This window comes from Podarcis pityusensis (genome assembly GCF_964106645.2).
Source record: "Podarcis pityusensis genome assembly, chromosome: 2".
NCBI classification, from domain to species: domain Eukaryota; kingdom Metazoa; phylum Chordata; class Lepidosauria; order Squamata; family Lacertidae; genus Podarcis; species Podarcis pityusensis.
The window spans coordinates 76670897-76693725 of record NC_138029.1 but is presented as its reverse complement, the minus strand read 5'-3'; the positions used below and the strand labels follow the sequence as shown (position 1 = coordinate 76693725).

The 22829-nt window shown below is 42.3% G+C and overlaps 2 protein-coding genes across 4 annotated transcripts in view; both read left to right on the top strand.

The window, feature by feature from the left end:
- Positions 1–1550, top strand: part of ITIH3 (inter-alpha-trypsin inhibitor heavy chain 3) — a 40846-nt gene extending 39296 nt beyond the window's left edge. The window contains exons 19-20 of the mRNA XM_080996979.1: positions 792–903; positions 1000–1550. Coding sequence (XP_080853105.1) covers positions 792–903; positions 1000–1129 — 242 coding nt within the window. The 3' untranslated portion in view covers positions 1130–1550. The remainder of the gene's footprint in view (positions 1–791; positions 904–999) is intronic.
- A 1241-nt stretch (positions 1551–2791) lies between these two features.
- NEK4 (NIMA related kinase 4) lies at positions 2792–22761 on the top strand. 3 transcript variants are annotated; one of them, XM_080995372.1, is made up of 17 exons: positions 2792–3125; positions 5215–5481; positions 6918–7115; positions 7738–7845; positions 8045–8083; positions 10011–10165; positions 10735–10864; positions 11175–11600; positions 12866–12919; positions 13374–13514; positions 13923–14057; positions 14406–14472; positions 15665–15771; positions 17502–17590; positions 20551–20750; positions 21214–21347; positions 22112–22761. In XM_080995372.1, the coding sequence occupies exons 1-17, from the start codon at positions 3033–3035 to the stop codon at positions 22202–22204; spliced, it is 2436 nt and encodes an 811-aa protein (XP_080851498.1). In that variant the 5' UTR covers positions 2792–3032; the 3' UTR covers positions 22205–22761. The 3 variants fall into 3 exon arrangements, with proteins under 3 accessions (XP_080851498.1, XP_080851500.1, XP_080851499.1); XM_080995374.1 differs by lacking the exon at positions 12866–12919; XM_080995373.1 differs by lacking the exon at positions 8045–8083 and having other exon boundaries at positions 2794–3125.
- The last annotated feature ends 68 nt before the right edge of the window (positions 22762–22829 follow it).

Genomic DNA, 22829 nt, shown 5'->3' with positions numbered 1-22829 from the left:
GTATTCTTACTAGTAATTCAGTTCCGCCATGGCTAGGGGCCTCCTACTCATTCTAAAGAGCGGGACCCTGGCCTTCTGCTTCCTGGTCCTGCCCTAACAGCACCACTGGACATCCATATATTTGGCCTCATTCCATGAAAAACATCCCAGTGGATACCTATATCTCTTATCAGTCTATAATGTTACAGCTACCACAAGAGCAATTGTATTTGACCAGTCTACAAACTAAATAAAACTAAGAAAGAGACCATGTTCCTAACTAGGGATGTTTGAGAAATTTGTTATTTGTAGATTCTGATATAAACGGACCTGATCTGTAGCTCCAGCTCTAATGGAGACTGGAATTTAGTTATGCATCAGCTTTCCAGCTTTCTGAATGTCCCTGACATGGTTCTCAATTTTGCATTTTTATTTTAACAAAATGCTTTTAAATGTTTTAAGAGAAAATGTATTTAGGCAGCAATGCTATTCACACATACTTTGGATGAATCAAGCTGCACTGTACTCAGTGGGACTTCTGAATAGATTTATAGGACTGCGCTATAGATATATCTGTCTATGCACTAGACATACAGTGCATATTTTGAGAGAAAATGCATTTAAAAACACAAATTTAAATACATTTTTGGTGCAGAATCTAGTATTACATTAAGTGCCATGAGGAACTACTATTTTAATTCCAGTTCTAGATGATTGTGAAAGAACAATTGCCTCAGCACCACTGAAAGATCTTAGTGTGGAAGCAACTAAAACCCATAGTGATAATTGCTATTGCTTTTTTTACCCTTTAGGGCAGTTTTTCCACCCAATTGACTTTAATATACTTGAAGTCCACCCTGGGTCTGATCCTCAGAAACCAGATGCTACAATGATTTTGAAAAATAACCAGCTGACAGTAACCAGGTAAACAGCAATTCAGGTATCTGAGAAATAGTATTTTGCCTGCATGAAGCTCTGGCTTTTAATTTTAATACTGTATATTTTTTCTTTTCTTTTTAGGGGATGGCAGAAAGATTACACAGAAGATGTAAAGCATGGTACAAATGTCCCTTGTTGGTTTATTCACAACAACGGGGAAGGTCTAATTGATGGCATATACACAGACTACATTGTTCCTAGCTTGTTTTAGAACAAGATATATTAATCTTTGGCTGCAACACTTTGAAGTGACAGAATATTTCAATATTATACCACTAATAACCACCCCTCACCCCCCAAAAAATGTCACCACAGATCAAGGTTTTTTGTGATTCCTGCTTGTATACAACACAGGCACCCTAAATTCCTACAAAATATTATCAGAAGTAGGATGTGTACTCTACAAAGCTAGGGGCTGCTGTTTTCTCTTATAGTAGAGACTGCTTTGGTGGGTAGTACAATCATTTCTTTTATGAGCACTCATTCTGATTTCTTCTCTTCATATTAAATGCAGCCATGATTTGCCTCATTTAAATGTAGTGTTGATAGGAAGAAGTTCAAAGCAAAGGTATCAAAGCACTTCATTTTGTATAATCATTCCAACTGTGATTAAAACTGTGATTAAAATTTCAGTTTCAAGGTCATGATTCTTTTTGTGGAAAAGCGGCATACCATTAAAGCTATGAATGAATGAATGAATGAATGTGTGTTTTCTCTAGCCTCTAGCTAGTATAACAGCATGCTTGCAATCCCCTCTGCCAAAAATTGCTCCAGGAGGTTCCCCAACCCTCTGGAACAGACTCTCAAGGCGCACAGGGTGTTGGAGAGAAGGGGGAAAGATTCATTGTACAAACGGAAATCTGTTACACAAGTGGAATGGCAGTGTTGGATACAACCCATAAACTTTTATTTTCTTTGGTACAAATGGAAGGTTGCACTCCTGCATGTTCTATCTGTTGAACATGTTGTATGTTTATCGGTCAGGCGATTTTTTTTGGGTCAGGCGATTGGTGCATCATGTAAAAATATCTATGTACCAAATAGCTGAAGCAGATTCCACATTTATCCCTTTCAGCAGATACCAGGTCAAAAGATACTGGATTTTCAGCTTGTAGTGGCCTAACCAACCCTCAGTGCTGGTTTTTTGCATGCCCAATGGTGCCTTTGGCATCATATACTACTCTCACAGCTATGTGGATAGACATAGTTGACATTCTAACACTGGAAAAGCATGTTAAGAAGCTCTCATTTTCAGGCATACTTAACGAACATGAGACATACTGTTTTTTGTATAATATACCCCATTTGGATATTCACATTATAAGGAAACTATTGGAGGCATTGATGGGTTAAGGAAGTACCTGAGAATACAGCCAGGAATAAGTGCCACTGTACACAAAATTAAACTAAAGAAATTATTTAATATTCTAGTACAGTTCTAGCTCTGACTGGTTTGGACCTCTGTATCTCCTCTCAGAGAATTATGATTCCTTTTTCAAAGTATTTATGAACCTAAGGTTTATGCTGAGGTAAACTAACATAACATAATAACATAACATAAGCAGCAAAAGCAGCAGTGAAAACAATTGAGAATCGTCGCAATCGAAGAAGTCGTTACACTCCATCGCTACAAAAAGCAACGTCAAACAAATTAGTTCAGTAGAACTGAAGCCAAGACTCTCGGCTACTTTCAAGTGGTCCGTGAGAAACAAAAGCTTGGGAACCCCTGATCTGCCGGAATCAGAGACAGCAGCGGCACGCCAGACTTTTGGCGGGACGAAAGCGGGTTCAACCCACCCGCGCGAGACAGGCGCCAACGAATTGAAAAGAGCAGCGAGAGACCCGTACATAGCATGGGCACATGCGCAAGTCAGGGAAGATTGCCCGGGCCCAAGATGGCCGCTGCAGCGACCAGGATCACTACCATAGACAGCAAGGCGCTCTTTTTTGTCTTTTCCTTTCCCTTCCCCACCGAAGGAGGGTGCTCTCTATGGTCTCCGGAGGTTTTGTAGCTCTATCTCTATGGCATCGGCTGCCGCGTCCTTGCGGTTGGCGGGCGGGGGGCGGCTTCCGTAGGCGCCCCCCCCCCGTGCCGGCCGCGGGGCCCTGCGAGGATGCCCGTCGGCGAGTACGCTTTCGTGAGGGCCGTGGGGAAGGGCAGCTACGGGGAAGTGAGCCTGGTGAGGCACCGGCAGGACAACAAACAGGTACGGAGGGCAGCGGCGCGAGAGGAGAGTCTGCCTGCCTGCCTGCCTGCCTGCCTGCTTGGAGAGGAGGGGGTCTGAAATGGGGTCGGGCAGCCTTTGCTATGACTTTGCGAAAGCAGCGCAGGTGAACACCCAGGAGGTGTCGAGCTGCCTCGCTCTTGCCCTCCGTGCCCGCTCGCCATGCTGGCTGGACTGAGGGGAGTTGGGAGCCCAACACACCTGAAGGGCCGCAGGTTTCCCACCCGTCAGGCACTGATGGAAAAAGAATCTTTATTTGCATCAGCCACTAGCCATAGCAATAAGATAAGACAAAATAAAATAAAATAAAACGTACAGTGAAGATAGTGGTAAAAGCTTAACTATAGAAAATACATTAGATCTTATTCTGATTGCCCCCGCTAAAAACAAAAAAAAAACACCTTGCAGTTTTTGCTGTCATCTTGATCTGCTGAAAGAAAGGACATGGTAGCAATGGTTGAGCGACCTGGTAGAGGGGTAATAACCTCACTCCTCAATCAGGCAAAAGATAGTTGGTGAACAAGAGGGACAGTAAGCGAGGGGAAACCCCAGTGAAGAGGGTTGTTGTGTTAGGGTGATATTGAGCGTTTGCAATTCATTATTTCGCAGGAGTTAAGCAGCTGAAAAGGTGACAGTTGTTGCATTTTGAGGATGCTGCGTTGACATTCTTTTATACTTTCATTTGCATCTTGCATCTTGTTGGTTAAGTTGCAAAAACCTCTCCTCAGCATAAGCTGCATTTGGGGACCTTTTTGGATCTGATGAGTTGGTCCCTTACCTTTCCCGCCCCGACCTGGCCACAGTGATCCATGCGACGGTCACCTCCAGGCTTGACTACTGTAATTCGCTCTACGTGGGGCTGCCCTTGAAGCTGTCCCAGAAACTCCAGCGGGTGCAGAATGCTGCAGCGAGGCTCCTCACGGGGTCTCTGCCATGGGAGCATATTCACCCAGTGCTTTTCAAGCTGCACTGGCTCCCGGTGGAGTACAGGGTCAGATTTAAGGTGCTGCTTTTGACCTTTAAAGCCCTTCACGGCCTAGGACCCTTGTACCTACGGGACCGCCTCTCCCGGTATGCCCCACAGAGAGCCTCAAGGTCCATAAATAACAACACCCTAGAGGTCCCGGGCCCTAAGGAAGTTAGATTAGCCTCAACCAGAGCCAGGACTTTTTCAACACTGGCCTGGTGGAACGCTCTGTCTCATGAGACCAGGGCCCTGCAGGATCTGATTTCTTTCCGCAGGGCCTGTAAGACAGAGTTATTCCGCCTGGCCTTTGGCTTGGAGTCAATTTGATTCCCTCCCCCTCTTTCTTCTTCTTTTTTCCCTTTCTCCTCCTGTGATGAGGCTGCATTTTAATGTTTTAATGTTTCAATGTTTTAATGTTGTTTTTTAATCTTGTTTTTAAGTTGTATTCATTCAACTTATTTTTATTATTGCTTGTTAGCCTCCCTGAGCCTGGCCTTGGCTGGGGAGGGCGGCATATAAATAAAATTTATTATTATTATTATTATTATTATTATTATTATTTATTAAATGGATGCAGCATTCATTTATAACATATTCTAAATCAGTTACAAAAAGATATTTCCCCCCCTGAAATGCCCAGCCTATGGAACAATTGCATGGATTCTAACAGTGCGATCTTATGCATGTCTATTCAGAGGCAAGTCTGACTGTATTCAGTGGGGCTTCATCACAAGGGTATGAGATTTCAGCCTATGTTAGAGTTGGTACAACTGGATTGGGGCCAATGTCTTCGGCCTTAGGATCAAAGGGTATAAACATATTTATAAACATTCTGATCCAAAACACTTTGGCCTCAATCCAGAAAAAGTTAGCAGTGCTTCAAGTTTTGTTGACATTAGTTGGACAACTTAGTTGCAGTTAGCTTAAACTCTGCTGATTATAACAGTACAAGTAATTGGATTCTCTGGATTGAGGCCAGTATGATGATAAAAGTTCAATTAAAATTAGTTGGACTTTTACAGAGTAGGCTTACATGCTGGATTTTTAAACCTACTAAATATACTTGTGATTGTTTATAACTTCTTCTTTTTTTCATTTCTGCAGTATGTTATCAAAAGGCTGAACCTTAAACATGCCTCGAGTCGTGAGAGAAAATCAGCAGAACAAGAGGCCCAGCTGCTGTCTCAGCTAAAGCATCCTAATATAGTCACCTATAGGGAGTCCTGGGAAGGGGAAGATGGCCTCCTATACATTGTCATGGGCTTCTGTGAAGGAGGGGACCTATATCATAAGCTGAAAGAACAGAAGGGAAAGCTTTTGCCTGAAAGTCAGGTGGTGGAATGGTTTGTTCAGATTGCTATGGCTTTGCAGGTAATAATAATAATTTTATCATTTATACCTCGCCCTTCTGGCTGGGTTTCCCCAGTCACTGTGGGTGGCTTACAGCATATCTAAAAACTTAATAAAAACATCAAGCGTTAAAAGCCTCTCGATACAGGACTGCCTTCAGATCATAGCTGTCAACCTTCCCTTCTTTTGCGGGAAATTCCCTTATTCCAGCGCTGTTTCCCGCTGCTTCCCACTGCTATCCTGGATTGTTAGATATCCCGTAGACTGTCCCCGGGACAGATGAGGCTGCGGATCCCTTATTTTCGAGGCTGCTGATCCCTTATTTTCAAATCTGAAAGTTGACAGCTATGCTTCAGATGTCTTCAAAAAGTTGTGTAATTCTTCATCTCCTTAGCATCTGAAGGGAGGGCGTTCCATAGGGAGGGTGCCACTACCGAGAAGGCCCTCTGCCTGGTTCCCTGTAACTTGGCTTCTCACAGTGAGGGAACCAGCAGAAGACCCTCAGAGGTAACGTAACTTTGCATCTGAAACTGTTGATTCTTACTTAGTCTCTTAAATTTAAATAAACCTTTCCTAGAATTTTGGCATGACTTGAACCTCTTTTAGACTGTAATCCTTTAATAAGATATAGCAACGTAGTAGGTAAATGTATTATTGCCGCCTATGCATGCTTCTAATCAATTTAGAATCTATCTTTTCTAACATCCTAGCTGTTCTGTGTAGAACAGAAAAGTGTGGAGTCTTTCAAATATTCTTGGATAGTCTTGATCCAGTTAGACCAGGTGTAGCTAACTGTTTTTTTACTTGAGGTCCACATCCAGCCTTTGTCAACCCTCTGAGGGCCACAAGCCATCATTAGGTTGAGCCACCTCCAGTCACATGCACATAGTCTCTTCTCAGTTGATCCATGCAGATTAGCTGAGGAAGGAGCCTCTTGTTCCCTCCCCACTCATCAAATGATGGGCCTGATGACCAGTGGGGAAGCATTTTGCCTCTCCATTGGGGAGCTGAGTTGTGCAAAGGTGTTGAAACCTCTCCACCCACTTCAGTGCTGCGTCTGCTTTAAATTATTTTCCAGATGTTGGACTCCAACTCCCATTAACCTCAGCCAGCATGGTCAGTCATCTAGACCATGCAAAAAATTTTGGCCGTGGGATCACTTTTTCTCTTTTTTTTAGTAGACACATCACTGAAGGGGGTGAGAGCCACACTCACTGATGGGGATGAGAAAGGATGGGGCAATAACTCCTTCCTTATCAGACCTGCAGGGGTCAGCTGAAGAAAGAGTTGTGGTTTAAAGCATCTGGAGGCATCCAGTTGGGGAAGGTTGCTCTTCCCCACTGAAGAACTCAAGAGTGGTGTGCACAAGAGAATTGCTTTTTATGCATGCAGTAACTCTGTGAGGTAACCTAGGTTGTGAGTTAGAGATTTGTAAATACTGTTATGTTATTTTTCAGTATTTGCATGAAAGGCACATTCTGCACAGAGATCTCAAAACTCAGAATGTATTCCTGACACGTTCAAATATCATCAAAGTGGGAGATCTGGGAATAGCTAGAGTGTTGGAAAATCAGTATGACATGGCTAGTACTCTCATTGGCACACCTTACTACATGAGCCCTGAGCTGTTCTCTAACAAGCCTTACAATTATAAGGTAAAGTATATTATGTGTTGTGAACTCCTTTTCCAAGCTGCAACATGGTTTTAAGTTTGCTCAGAAGTAGACCAATGAATTCAGTGATGCTTGCTTCTACTTTTGGATTTGACAGCAAGCTAAGAGATGTAATTGAAAACTAACTTAGTTTTTCTATTGAGTGGCTATTAAAACCACAGGAATTCTAAGTCTTCACATCTAAATTGATGAATGTGAGCTTGAATTAATGTTCAAGGTAGTACACTAATTGCCATTTATATTTGTATGAGAAATACTGTACAGTTCAGGCAAAGCGTTTAGCTGTCTAAAACTTTTACATGCCATTTTAAAAATTGCTGACGTATTCGTCATATTTTCACAAGAATCCAGTGTCCTTTCCCAGCTAAGCAAAAGCAATTCATTCCTCCACTATCTATTTTCTTTGATAAAACAAAGATTCCATTTGTCTATAAGCTGTACCTCTCTGTTAGAAGATACCTTAGTGAAACAAATTGACCACAATCCAGAAGCCTACGTGTGCTTGTGGCTTCCTTTCCAAGTTGTGAAATGGCCTGCTAATGTGTTGTCTGATTCTGTTTTAAAGGACCTGTAGAACACATGTTTTCTCTGCTTTTGCTTTCAGTCTGATGTTTGGGCTTTGGGCTGTTGTGCCTATGAAATGGCCACACTGAAGCATGCCTTCAATGCTAAAGATATGAACTCCTTAGTATATCGAATTATTGAAGGAAAGGTAACATTCCTTTATCATTTTTGCTACGCTAATTGTAGGCCACTATTCATACTTGCTGAAGTATCCATATGTGCAAGAATTTCCCTGTCGCCTTGTATGTTGCAAAAAACTGTGTGTAGACTAGGTAATAGTCTATTATATAAGGACATAATGGATATAAACTGTACTGCTGAAGAAAGGAAAATGCTTTCCTTTTCAGTGTAGAATCCCTGGGATATCCTCAAGCACCACATGTGCAGTAAGTTCTCAGCATGTTTAACAAAAAAAACACCTTTTGATTTAAAAACCCAGTCTTAAGTGTAAGGATAGAGTGTGTGTGCTTTCTTGTTGTTTGGTGTGTTATATGAATGCATGCTGATGTTAAGGAAACCTGAAAATTAACGTCTTTTTAAATACACCAGTAGTGTTATGTTAACTGGTCTATTAAACTCATTCTAAGACATGCTGCAGGTGGAAGCTGTGGCTCTCTAGATGTTGTTAGCCTGCAGTTCCCATCATGCTTGACTGTTGGCCATGCTGGCTGGGCTTGATGATAGTTGGCAAGAGCATCTAGAGGGCCACAGGTTCCCCATCCCTGCTTTAAAACATTAATTTAGTGGTAGTCATTCTATCAGGCTGCAGTGCAGAGAAAGAGGAGCAAAGGCACCATTGCTTCTGTTGCAATACCAGCTGCCTTTGACTGTAAGAGAGGAGTCCAGCCAGCACAGTAATGATTCTGCTCACCCTCATTGCCCGTGGTACCATTAGAATGTCTGCTTAGAGCAGGAATGTTCTCATGGATGCTGTATAAGGAGTCTAGCGCTTGTTATTAAGCCACATTCAGTAATAATTCTTTTTCAGTGACTCGCCTAACTATTCATGAGTGACACAGATCATGTGAATAAGCAGGAAAGATTGAACCTTTTAGAACACAGATGGTTTTCTTAAGCAACACCAATCATCTGAGGCAACCCACATACACCAAAGTTACCTTGCTAGCATGAAAGCAATAAGCATAAGAACAAATTTTTTTAGATTTTAATGATAAATAGTAATAGGAGCAATAGTCTGTGCAAGATCATCATTAAAATGTGTGTCATGTCAAATTGTGGCTTAGTGAGAAGAAGCAAGTGCATAGGTCCCCAGAACAAAAATTGTAGCTGCTTCACTTGTCTCCTGGTCCTGGTGCTGCTGTGCTACTCTGAGCTAAGCCATGGTTTGGCTTATCATTAGGTGCATACCCAGGTTCCTGGTTTGTCTCCCTTAAACAAACTACAAGCATCAAGTGTGACAAGCCAAGAGCATGGGTTTGCACATAATGCAAACCATGGCTTAGCATGGCAGCACCAAGAGAGGAGTGTAGCAACTCTGGTTTTCACGGTGGATATTCACTGGAACCATTGTAAAAACTCCCATTTACACTCTAGAGCTCTCTTTCATGCTCTGCATACTATCCTAAGTGCTCAAAACTTGATCTCCACTAGGCACAGCCATCCAGAAGCTTGCTTACCTGCAGTTTTTTGGTAGGAGACCAACAACACAGTTTTCTCCTAGACTGGCTGTTTTCTCTCTCATACATACTCTGGCCATCAAATACCGTTGAGGAATAATGGAGACTAGCCAGCCAGATCTGCTTTGGAAGGCTGAACGGCTGCCTTGGGCTACTCTGGTCTTTTGCCATGCAGCTCCCCAGATCTTGCATCTTGGCAGTGCATATTTCAAATGCATGTGCTCCTCCCTGCTCCAATATTTTTGTAATGTGACACACTAAAAGGTGTGGCCCACACCATGCAAAGGATAAGTGCCACATGAGCACAATAATACAGTACATATTGTGCCCCAGTAGAGAGAGAAGTACGAAAGAGCAGCCTACAGGCAGTGACAGAAGCAGCAGTAATCCATGTGCATGTGAGAGTGAACTCTGAAGTTTCCTACCCTAAGAAACCAGTTGAATGGTTGCTACAGCCAGCTGGAGCGTTCCAGCCCTGCTTTGCAGGCTGCCTGATGCATGTGATATGCATTTTCTGAAGAAACGCTGCCTTTTAGAAAAGCATATCCAAGGCTTGAGTTATATCTGAATGACTGGTGTAATGGCATGAATGGACGTTCATCATGGGGGTTTTCCCATCATGACTTTATAACCAGCCAAAGAAGTCCCATAAAGTTAGTTTTGCTTCTCTTAACAGCTGCCACCCATGCCAAAAGATTACAGCATGCACTTGAAAGAGCTAATAAGAACAATGCTTAGTAAAAAGCCAGAGGAGAGGCCCAGTGTGAGAAGCATCCTAAGGCAACCCTACATCAAGCACCAAATCTCTCTGTTTTTGGAAGCTACAAAGGCGTAAGAAATGTTTAAATGACAAATTACGTTGTGCAAGTTCAATGCTGTTGTTGGAATAGCTGGGGTTTTTTTCTTGTTGATTATTGGGTTTCTGTAATGTGCAGCACAGGGGTGGCTAACCTGTGACTAAAATTAACAGAAATATTCATGGACGATAGATGTGTCAAAGGATATTAGAAATGACAAGCCAAATGTAGTATTTGTGACTGGTTCTGATTGCTTCTGATAGCTGGATGTCAGGAACAAACAAGCCATGTCCTGTGATGCATGGCATCTATCTGGCCACTGTTGGGGTGTTAGGCTGGTTGCAGTCTTGATCCCGCAAGGCAATTCTTACATTCTTATAGGTGGGCTACCTAAAGCTTATCTACACCCATATATTGATATATTGATATGGATATACGGCAAGCAATATAGGTGTTTGCTGCATGTGTCAGGCTTTCAGAAAGTACTCTAAAAGCATACATAGGGACCGGAGGCAACATTGATTTGTTGCAAGACAATACTTCCTCAAATCTTTTAATTCTGTAGTTTCCTTAATGTTTGCATTTCCTACCTTTGCCTTGAAGGAAAACAGCCAAAAATCATAAGAAAATGTCTGAAGTCAAACCCCAGAGCTCCTCAGGAGATGCTGAATTGAAAAATGGAAATGTAACACCCCAGAAGCTTCCTAATGAACATTCCAGGAAATCTAAAAGGGTGAGTTAGATTTTAGTTCTTAACTCGACTTAGAGCGCTGGATCCAGAGTTAAATGGAGACACTGCTGGATGGGATGAGTTATGGTGCAGGGGGCTGAATATAAGGGGGCAGGGGCTGCAGCTTGAAAATTGGACAAAGGCATCTTTCAGCAGCTGGAGCAGGCTCTCCTGTCGTCTTCAGGCATTTCTGAATCCAGCCATTTTACATGGGATTAAAAAAAAAATTGGGGGATCTTGAAATTCCATTTGAGTAAAATGGCTAATGGGATTGGTATATTAATTCTATTTTCCCCCTTCATTTTAATTACAGAATGAAGAGAAATGTTTAATCCATAATAAAACCTTTCAGGTTTCTTCCTCGAACAAACTGGCACCTGAGCCTGAAAAAAGCTCAAACACAAATGGGTTGAACAGCGCGGACATGTCAGTGGCAACAATGAGCAAAGTGGACATAGTTATTGTTCCGTTGGAAAAGAGGAACTCTGAAAGCAAACAGACACTTGCAGGAACGTTTACAGGGGATAAAAAGCCCCGTAGCTCAAGTATTCCCAGGGAAGCAGAGTCTGAAATAGGAATAAACGCACCACAGTGTAAGGAAGAAAGGTTGCAGAGCATTACAAATCCATGTCTGGAAACTGTAGCTATTAAAAAGGGTGTTATTGATACCACAGCTGATGGTGATGATACCATGAAACTTCTGCAACCTGTTTCAGAGATTCCAGACACAAATGATAAAGTAATTATTTTATCTTATAATACAGAGGAATGTAATAGAAGCTGCAAAGTTTTTGGAAATAGGACCAGCTACTAATGGCACTGGGTTTTTGTCGGCAATTGATCTAGGGCGTAGCTACACTAGCTCTTTGTTTCAGATAAAGCAGCTGCACAGCTCTTGCACAAGGGTGGTTGGAGGAAGTGGAACTGAGGACAAAATGTTTTAGTGACCATGAATGACTTTACATTTCTGCTGCAATTTATTATCATCATTTTATATACCATTTCTCACTAATCTGATGCCCCCCCCTTTTGAAAAGGCTATTGCTTTTTTCAAGACAGTCCCCCCCACAATACACTGCACTGTTCTGTTTATTTACATTTCATTGCCATTGTTACACACATACTTAACGCATTATTTTGAAAATGATTGAAGCCGTCAGATATACAAACCAGCTGTGTCATCAGACTTGAGGGTTTAGATCCAAGGGCTGTATGACCTTTATATTGGGCCTCAGTCCAAAGCCTTACGTACAGAACTAGCTGAAAAGAGGTTTCTATGTTTAGTTTGTTATTCTTTTAGTCATGTAGGGATGTATCTAGTGCCACTATTCCAAAATTTGCTCCAGAGCATTGGGGAACTCTCCAGGGCAGATTTTGAAGGTGCATGGGGAGAGGAAGAAGTCCCATGTTGTGATGGAACAGCATCAGATACAACTAATCAACATGACCCAAGCTATAAATAGCTCTTTTAGGTGACCATAAGGGCTTGGACATACCTCATATGGTCTTTTTTTTTTAACTCTTCGTCCTCCCTTGAACATCAGCTCATCCCCACTTTCTGGGGTTCAAGCATGTATGTATGTGGGGAGGGAGCTGGAGATCCAGAGTGCCTTGGCTTGGGCCATTGGAAAACAATGAAGTGAAATGGTTTATGTCGTCTGAGGATGTTTTTGCGCACCTATTTCCCTGTTTCTATACAGGGTGTCCCTGTCTCATGAGACTCACTGGCGCTAATTGGAAGCAGTGTTAGAACAGAACAAGCCAGGTCCCTATCTAGCCCAGGTGGGGAAGAAGACAGAGGAGTGATATCAGTGTTTTTCCTGGGCTCAGAGAAGTGACACTTGAATACTATGTAGCCAGCCACTCCTCCTACCCTTTCTATTTTACAGTAATGAGACATTTCAAATAATTTGCTTGTTTGTCTTGCTAATGTTTTACACCACACTTTTAGCTAGTATCATTATTGGTAAAAGTTAATGAAAATGCAGTAAATTCTCTTTCCAGAGTCTGGATTCTACTGACAAACTTCTAGCACCATTTGTGCCTGTAGAAGTTCTGGTAAGTAGTCAAATTTTTTGGTTCTGCAAGGCATGTGAAATTAAACCGGTGGCTTCTTTTGGAAAATTGTTCTACAAATGAATGTAAAATGTCCGGGTGGCTACATAAACGCTGTTTACTACTTAAATGAATTTTGTAGGTTTGGTGATAAGGATGAGAAAAAGGTGATAGTTATGGGTCCCTGATAGCACTTTTCAAACGTGTGTATACTTTGGATTGTAAGAAGAACCCTTCTGGGTCAGGTCAGTTTCCCGTCTGGTCGAGCATCCTCATGCAGGACATGAGTGCAATAGCGCTCTCCCTTCTTGCAATTCGTAGCAACTGGTATTCAGAGATACATGCTGTATTTGGCAGTGGAGCCAGAGTATACTTGTCATAGTTAATAGTCATTGATAGCTGTGTCCTCACTTTGAATCTGGAAAGCATATACAAAGAGTTTTGGGTTTATTCTTAGGCTGAAGCCTCCTTCAGAAGTTTGGGAGGAGCTAACAGTGCAGTTCAAAACGAAAGCGCCCCCCATTTTCAGCCCCAGGGATCTGTTCACGAGCCTTCCCTGTCACGACAGCAACGGCAGAAGAAAAGAGAGCAATTTGAGGTATGTTCAGAGAGGGTGAAAAAGAGAAAACACTCCTTAATTAAAATGCAGCATCTTTTTATTTTCCATTGGCACCTCTAGATTCATTATGTTTTAAAAGAGTATGCTTTTTCAAAGGGCAAAGAAGTGTGTCAACTTTTTTAGAAGTGTTGCTAATGGACAGCTGGGTAACAGGATACCCATGCTGATAATATACAGTAAATAATATTATGCTTTCTGCAATGTACAGAATTAGATTGTTGGTGTACAAAAAGTGGAGCAGAACTACCTGCCTGATTATTTGTATTGACTTGGAGTTGGTAGTATAGAGGAATCCTTATGTCCAGCCTTGAAGGATGAGTGCTTTTATAGCTAACCTCTTAGCAGAAAAAACAATGTTTTTACATAACTGGTTTTTCTCCCTTTAAGGATACAGGTCCTCGACCATTGCCTGCTGCTCCTGACATGAATGCAAAGACAAGAGGAGACAACACAGACAAGCAGGATGCTGTAGTTACAAGGGCTATAAACAGATCTGGAAGCACCGAAGTGGCAGTTTCTAAGGTTTGCTGCAGACACATTTTTAGCATATTAATGCTATCTGTTTTTCTTTGAAGCCTCAGATTCAGCATTGTTTCAATACATAGACTAAAGTGTACTTACTTTGCCATCATAGTAAAACCTACTTAGTACGGGGTTGGCAAACTTCTTTTACAGTAAAGAAGGTGGGGGATTCTTTTCCTGAAGGGCTTTATCAACCTTGTAGAATAAGTCAGTGGAGAAAAGGTAGTGAAGTATTGACTGTCTTGGAAACTTCAGTTTTCAGTTATGTTTTACATATCGACGGGTCAATTATGACAGACTACAAAGCCACATATCTCGGTTCTGATATCACTGTTACTTATTTTAAAGGATCGACCACTGTCGGCACGAGAGAGGAGGAGACTAAAGCAATCTCAGGAAGACATGCTTCCTTTTGGTAACTAACTTCTTTGCCCCTTTTAAGCATATGGTGCAATTTCTTAGCTATAACACATTTTCATTGCAATCACTCCCCAAAGTGTATCTTCACAAATAACAAATGGCTGTAACTGAGACAGAACACTCACCCACCAAATTTTCATGGCTGCTCAAAGTTATAAGTATGTTTTTAAAGGTAGAGAGGCCAGGTCATAATTGGCAGGGATGGGGATCAAACATCCAAATTTGCATTTGGTCAAAGGATAAATGACAGAGGTGCAGCCATGTCAGTCTGTTTGCAGCAGAAAAGGAAGGAAGAAAAAAGTCAGGTGGCATTTTTTTAAAAAAATTGCAAATTTGTTGTGGCATGGTGGACTAGAACCACTTTGTCAGATGCAGGAAGTGTATCCAAGAGTGTAGCTTCTTAAATCAGTAAATGGTGGTGATTTTGAAAGACTCTGAACTAGGCTCTGTTGCATATCATCAATATGAAATCCAGGCAAATGTCTGTGAAGACCTGGGACTGTAATAATTAAGCAGGTTCAAGCTCAGAATTCAACATACTGTATTTTTCGCCCTATAGGATGCACCGGCCCATAGGACGCACCTAGTTTTTTGGGGGGAAATAAAGGAAAAAAATTATTCCCCCCCCAGCCGCGGCTTCAGCGCGCCCCGCGCTCCAGGCAGCAGGCTGCTATCCGCAGCCTAGGGAGCCCTACGGGAACTCCCGTGGGCTCCCCAGGCTTGCGGATATCTGCCTGAAGCCTGGAGAGCGAGAGGGGTCAGTGCGCACCGACCCCTCTCGCTCTCCAAGCTTCAGCGAAAGCCTGCATTCGCCCCATAGGACGCACACAGATTTCCCCTTCATTTTTGGAGGGGAAAAAGTGCGTCCTATAGGGCGAAAAATTCGGTAACTGGCCATAACTACTCAGGTATAGAATTCTCTACCTTTTGAAGTCCAGTGGTCTACCTTGCTTGCCTCTTTTGAAAGAAATGGGCTGATTTGCTTTAAAGCCTCCCAGGTTTTCATAAGTTAACATCTTTGTGCTGTGTATTTTGCTTTCCAAGTATGCTGCTGTCTTATTTTAACTTTTTATTTTCCATTTTTGTTATAAACCACTTTGAGTGTGTTGGCAGAGATAGCATGTGAATGAATGTGAACAATAAAAATGAGAGTAGATTCTGAATGCTTTTAATTTACCCCTTTTCAGGGCCTGCTGCAAGAAGAGCTTCACACAGTGCCGCCACAGAAATAAAAGTTCCAGAAGATGATCATGTCCAAATTGCTCACTTTTCATCAGATCTTGCAATCTGTGAGGTAAGCAGAAATCAGCAACATTCAAAGTTGCTGGCTTTCAAAGCTGTCACTCACATGCTTTACAGCACTACAATGTCCTTCACATGGAGGTATTTCCAAACAGACTGGATTGTATTAGAAAGCATTTCCTGCTAGGAATGTTGAATTCTATTGCCATTGACTGCTGTCAAACTCACTTTTAAAAACCTGTGCAAAACAACCTTATCCTGAAAAATACACTAGATGATTTGGCACATGCGACTTGTGACACAGTTTGGCCCAATCGGTGTTGGAAAAGTCAATGCAACTCAAAGAAGAAACCTTGCTCTTGTAGTAGTAGCATCTACCAAAATGAGAAGCCTTTTCCATTGCGTGGACAGGCGGAGTCCCCAGATCCTGAGCGGTCCCCTCCGTCATGTGGAATAACGACTCAAGACAACGTGCTATGGGATTAAATTGGCCACAACTTTATTAAATTTCAACTGTGGGTAGACCTTGGCTCAGGCATTGGGCGTCCTCCCTCCCCAGTCCCCAGCCGGGGACCTAGGGAGCTTCAGGGTTATCCAGTGTGGGGGGGGGATGGGCCAGCTCTGGAGAACATATGTTCAAGCAGAGATAGCCGCCCCCGTTACACCACCGCCGCAGGGGAGAGCAATGACGACCTTTCGGCGTACGGTCAAAGCCTCCCTTCTAGGCCGCGGAACGCGGCGGAGCCTCCCCGAGCCCTAGCTAGGCCTCCGGTGCTGGGGGAGTCCGCGTGGCCCGCGCCCCCCCTGACGATCGCCGGGGCGTCGAGAAGGCCCCCGCCACCCAGGGGAGGCTCCAGGGCCGCCGGAGGCCCGATTAGGCCGCGGAACGTGGCGGAGCCCCCCCGAGGCCCAGTAAGGCCTCCCAAAACACGGCGGGCCTCCCTGCGGCCTAAAAAGGCCGCTTGGAGGCCTCCAAGGCCCTGGGGGTGACTGGGGACCCCCCCCGCCACCAGCCGCCGCATCCCAGGGCCGCCAGGCCTGGCGGGGAAAGGGAAGGGCCGCGTGTGGCGTTGCCTCGCCCCCCGCGGCCCACACGCCCCCGTGCCACCACCCAACACCCCGGGGCATCAGGGCCCACCTAAGGAAAAGGATTCCCTTTTAAAAGGGTATCCTGAAATCCATTTACCCCCCCCCCCCGCTATCCTTTGGGAACCCTGTCGCGGGGAGGGGGGGCGAAAGGCCCCAGGCTTACCTTTTGGAGCGAGGAAGTCCAGCGACGTCCTTCCCTAAGAAGCTCTGGAGCCAAGTGAGGATTCCCAGGTAAGATCCTCCCTCTATTGTGTGGGCAGGTAATCCCTCCCCTACCTAGCCTGGTCTCCTTGGCAACACTTCCCCCAGGTGGGATTGGACAACTGACTGAGGTAGGCGGAGACCTCCAGGTATCCCACCTGAGGGAAGGCAAAGCCAAGCCTATGCTGATGGGGCCGCTCCAGATCTAGGGCTGTGCGCGTCCACGCAAAGGGCGCCCCCCGTTTTAAGCGGGGAGCGGTCATTATCACAATGATTTTGTGCACTTGGTTTGAGCAGCTTTCCACAAATGTATATTCTGTTATTAGCATCTAAATAGGTTCCAAGCCAGTGTTACTTTACGGAATATGGCAAGAATTGTATACACCACCCCCCTGAAATCAATGCCCTTTTGCAAGAAGAGATATTGGGGGACTGTGCTACTGTTTTGTCTATAGTTTCTTGTGCTTGAAACACATGCTTTGCCTTCAACAGACAAAGAGCTTAGTTGGTTGCTCTACTGAAGATGAACTAAGCTCTTCCACCAGCTCCACAGAGAGATCAGATGGAGACAGTAAAGAAGGGTAAGGCTTCTCCCTTAACCATAGGCATTCAGTGTATTTGTGCCAGTTTGTATTTCTCAGTGCAGAAAATATTGTCTGATGTGTAGAGATCTTTCCTATTCTAATTAATTCAAGAGGGTTCTGAAAACTTCTCTGTGTGAAAGAAACAAGCAGAATGTTCATGTTTGGGTTATTTCTTCAGAGCAGCTGAGTACAGCTGGCTAAAACTGGTTGTTATCTCTTTCTGTCAGGGTCATGCTGACTATAATAATAGGCCAGAAGGAGCCCGGGTTTTCACTTTCTCTATCTCTTTTCCTTCTGGTGTGGTACATAGTATGCTTAGTGTTAAGGTTAGACCGGGCTTCCTCAACCTCGGCCCTCCAGATGTTTTTGGCCTACAACTCCCATGATCCCTAGCTAGCAGGACCTGTGGTCAGGGATGATGGGAACTGTAGTCTCAAAACATCTGGAGGGCCAAGGTTGAGGAAGCCTGGTTTAGACTTACTATAAGTTATTGTAAGTTTAAATTAGGTCTGCTGCAACTAGATTTCTTATGGACAGTGCAAATCCTGAATGTATTGGATTATGCACATTTGCCTTCAGTAGCAGTATAGCTCTGCTAGAAGAAATACAATTGCCTCTGACCTATTTTTTGGGAATCCTGCAATGGGTTTAAGTTGTTACTCTGCTAACTACCGTATTTTTTCACTCTATAAGACGCACCAGACCACAAGACGCACCTAGTTTTTGGAGGAGGAAAACAAGAAAAAAAATATTCTGAATCTCAGAAGCCAGAACAGCAAGAGGGATCGCTGCGCAGTGAAAGCAGCAATCCCTCTTGCTGTTCTGGTTTCTGTGATAGCTGCACAGATATAAAATGTTTTTTAAAAAAGATTTTTAGATAATTCTTTTTGCTGTTTTTTAAATAACAATTCCAATGCTATCACACAGCTCCTGATCATGTGCGTCAGTGTTTTACAAGGACCAACCCACTTCTTGCAGCCATTCACCTACTTCTCAAAAAATGCTTTTGAACACATTTCAAGTGTTGTTTTTTTAAACAAAAAAACAAAATGTTGTACAATAAAAGTGGGATACATACATTAAAGAAAATACATGCCCTGATTTAATAGCATAATTTTGCATATTGCTAATCGAATTAAGACCCTTCTTGGCAATGTACTTTCTTCTGCTGATTGATTTAATAAAATTGGTACTAAAATGTTTTTGAGATTTTTTTTTTATTAACTCAATCTGCCTTGGTAATCTTTGCCTTAAACAAAACCCGCTTAATCCTGGGAAAACCCTTTCCCAGTATGACACTCCATCAAACGCATCGCTGGGATCTAAGGATTAGACAGCTCAAACTGGTGTTATTAAAGCAGTTGTGAATTTCCTGGTTTAAATCTCATCTTCCCTATAAAGTCATTAGGCAGCCTTAAGCAAGTCATTCTTTCCTCTTTCCTGCCCATACTCCCTATCCCCTTGTCTGCTTTTCCCTACATCTGCTATATTGTTTGACCTTTATATAAGGTTGCAAGCATTACTAGCAGTGTATGTGAAGTGCTTTGAACTTTAAAAAAGCATTAGAGAAATGTTAAGTAGTACTTCCTCAGTCAGAAAAAAACAGCCTTTCACAAAGGCTATCAGTTCATGCAAGCCAAATCTGTTTTCACAGAAATAACAGTCTGGTACATTCCATTTATTCAGTATCCTTTTTCTTTCCATGTCCTACTTAACTCTTACACTCTCTCTGCATCTAGGCTTCCTGAGCAAATAATTTCCCATGGGTTTGACATACTCTGCATTTCAGCAGATATCCTCTCTTTAAGATATTGGCTCCATTTACATGCCACAGTAAAACCAGGGGTGGGAACACTTTGCAGCTTGAGGCCCATATGCCATTGGTGGCTGGGACCTGAGACAAAAGTGCGCAGAGCAGCAAGCATGCATCAAGCCAGAGTGAAGATAGCTCCCATTTCGCTCCTCCTTGCTAGTGAGTATGAGCAACAAACCATGACTTAGCGTTATGTATAAACTGGAGCCAAGGCTTGCACTTGGCTTCCCAACTGTTGTTTGGTTGAGTTAAATAACCCATGATTCTGCCCGTTTGCATTTCTTAGTGCAGAAAGTTTTGATCTGATGTGTAGAGATCTTTCCTATTCTAATTAACAGCTGCCCTGTGTGAAAGAAACTTCATGATGTTTGGGTTATTCTTTCAGAGCAGCTGAGTACAGCTGGCTTAAACTGGTTGTTATCTCTTTCTGTCAGGGTCATGCTGACTATAATAAGAGGCCAGAAGGAGCCTGGATTTTCACTTTCTCTATCTCTTTTTCTTCTGGTGTGTTTTTCTGTACATAGTATGCTTAGTGTTAAGGTTTAGACTTATAAGTTTTTGTAAGTTTAAGTTAAGTCTGCTGCAACTGGATTTCTTATGGACAGTGCCAATCCTGAATGTATTGGATTAGTGATCATTATGCTCATTTGCTTTCAGTAGCAGGAAAGCTCTGCTGGATGAAATATAATTGCCTCTGGTCTATTTTCTGGGAATTCTGCAACGTGTTTTTACTCTGCTAACTATACGTTGGAGTTCTGCTCTGGATCAATACTGAGTAGAATTTTAATGACAGATTCCACTTCAGATGTAATGCTAAGCCAATGATCAGGGCGTGTTGTTCCTGCTCACTGGGGGTGGGATGAGGGACTGGTATCCTCAAAGTTTGATGTGGGCTTCTTAAAGGAGGGGCTTTCTAAGGTGGGGAGGAGAAGAAATAAGGACAAATTAAGGAAAAAGGAAGACAACCAGAATAGAAACAGATCAAGGAAACAAGCAACCTATAAGAATTGTCCATTACAATAACCTAATACCCTAACCTAATACCCCATCAGTATTAAAGAGTTCTTTGTGTAGCCTTAAACCCACTTTTAAAAGTTCCCATAAATTGTGCATTAAAAACTTAAGATTTTTATACCTTTTGCAGAAAAACAAATGAGATGCATGACTTGGTGCAGCTAATGACCCAAACGCTAAAAATGGATAATAAAGAAAATTGTTCACAGTCTGCAATACTAGCTCCCGAATTGCAGTTCCGGCTTAATAGGAAATACAAAGACACCCTTAAATTACATGGAAAAGCATCAGAAGAACCAGATGAATTCCAGTTGCAGGAGTTTCCTTCAGGTCTGTATCATGTTTGAAAGGAATCATTCCCAGATTAGGTATTCTGCTGTACCATTGAACTGCAGGAACATTATTTCAATTAAAAATGTTTGCTTATAAAGAGGGGAAATAGGGCTGTTTGCTCCACCTCTTCTGTCTAGAAGTGCACAACTGAGCCCTCTAATCCATCCCCTTAGTTTAAATGGTAAAAAGCTATGCCCTCTTTAGCAAGACTACAAAATCCAAGCCTCATATGAGAATAGGGTACTGATGCTGGACTGGGAAAAGTTGTTTGTATAGTGAAGCATGAAATTTGAGATTTGAAGTCTGGGAAGTCCTTCAGATGGATATTTGTTTGCACCAGAATAAAAGGGAAAGTGTTCCACCAGGACTCCTACAATTACAATTTAGATTTCTGGCAACTAAAACAAAATAATAAACAAAGAATTCAGGATATCTAATATGTTTCTGCTTATTATTTTAGATGTTCTCTCTGGTCATGAAAAGGTTAGGAGATTGGTAGAGATCTTAAGAGCAGATGTGGTTCAAGGACTTGGAGTGAAGCTTCTAGAGAAGGTGTATGATGTCATGGATGAGGAAGATGAACAGAAAAGAGAAGTATGTCTTTCATATTGCACACTTGGCAACTCTCTTCAACACTGTTTTTTTCTCGTCTAGCATTTAAAACAGCTAGTCCAGGTATTTTGCAATAACCACCATATATTTCCTTGCACAACTCCAAATAATGTACTATTTTGAAAACAAGCCTGTTTGCCCTACAGTTCTTATGCAGATCAACTCCTTATCCAGATAACTTTAGTCACGATTAAATTCCAGTGATTGAAATTAATGGACGAGTGTAATCTTATTCCCTCTTACCACTTATGGTAACTCAATGGAGCTTCCTTCTGAATAAACTGCAAATTAATAGTGACAGGGTCCTATTTATTGCGAAGGGGCTTTTGCAAATAACCTCTGGAACAGGCTTTACTCTCTGCCACCATTTTAAAGTTTGAATACTTTCCATCTACGTGCACCTCAGAGAAGTGCCACTACTTGAAATTAGATGCTATACATAAACCAATGTAATTAAACATGTTTAACCTCACTGTAACTGATGGACTAAAGTACCCATAGCTAACTGAATGTCAAACATGAATTGACTGTTACTCTAAATTTGTGCAATTTCCAAAAGTTCACTTTGGGATGTTCTGCCTAACTATCTGGTCCTGTTTCAGTGTTAGGGATTCCTGAACCTATAGATATCATGTTTAGGATGTTATTTAAATTTACATAAGACTGTAGCCTGAATATTTCACACTAGAATCATTTGTGTTTTGAATTACAACACAGAAAAGCCTTTTTTTCCCTACCCTGAACAGCTGCATTTGCGGAAGCTCATGGGAGAAAAGTATACTTCTTACAGCATAAAGGCCCGCCATTTAAAATTCTTGGAAGAAAATGTGAAGCTTTGACAGAAACCTCAATTCAGCTGTTTCGTTATGAAGAAAAGAGCAAGACTTTATTCAACAATTTTTTACCCCAGTGGATTTTTATTTTCCTGTACACAACTGATTTGTGGGGTACAATTTTTACTTTACTGATTTGTTACCTGCTGTAGAGCTTGTTTAGCTTTACAAATAGCAACATGTTTCTTCCAGGTAAGTGAGTAACAGTGTTTAGGGATTTTTTTATACAGGTAGTACAACTTAATATTTTCAGTTTTTTACATACTAAATTATTACCATAAATCTCAAACATCATCAATGATGTTTTTTAAGGTTGCAATCCTGCCGAATCGCAAATAGCCATCCCCACTGATTTGACCAGGTCTTGCATGTCGTTAATCCCGGCTTTCGATGCAAGTGTAGTAAGATTAGGAAAATGCCAAAAATGTTTAGTCAACACCAGAGTAAGCCTGTTGTATCCCATACTTTGAATAAGCCATCTAAGGAACAGGTTCTTTATATGTAGATACTGGAAGCATTTACTATTGTTGCAACCGTAATTATTAAAATTCAGATTAAAAACATACACCCAGCTTTTGTAGCTACAATATTTTCTATGCACTCTAAGCAAAATGTCCTTAAACATGGCCTC

Excerpts from the sequence above, each read along its gene's own strand:
- NEK4 (XM_080995372.1), top strand. The coding sequence starts at position 3,033 with ATGCCCGTCGGCGAGTACGCTTTCGTGAGGGCCGTGGGGAAGGGCAGC. Across the intron at positions 17,591-20,550 it reads GATGGAGACAGTAAAGAAGG|AAAAACAAATGAGATGCATG; the intron begins GTAAGGCTTCTC and ends TACCTTTTGCAG. Across the intron at positions 21,348-22,111 it reads AAGATGAACAGAAAAGAGAA|CTGCATTTGCGGAAGCTCAT; the intron begins GTATGTCTTTCA and ends TACCCTGAACAG.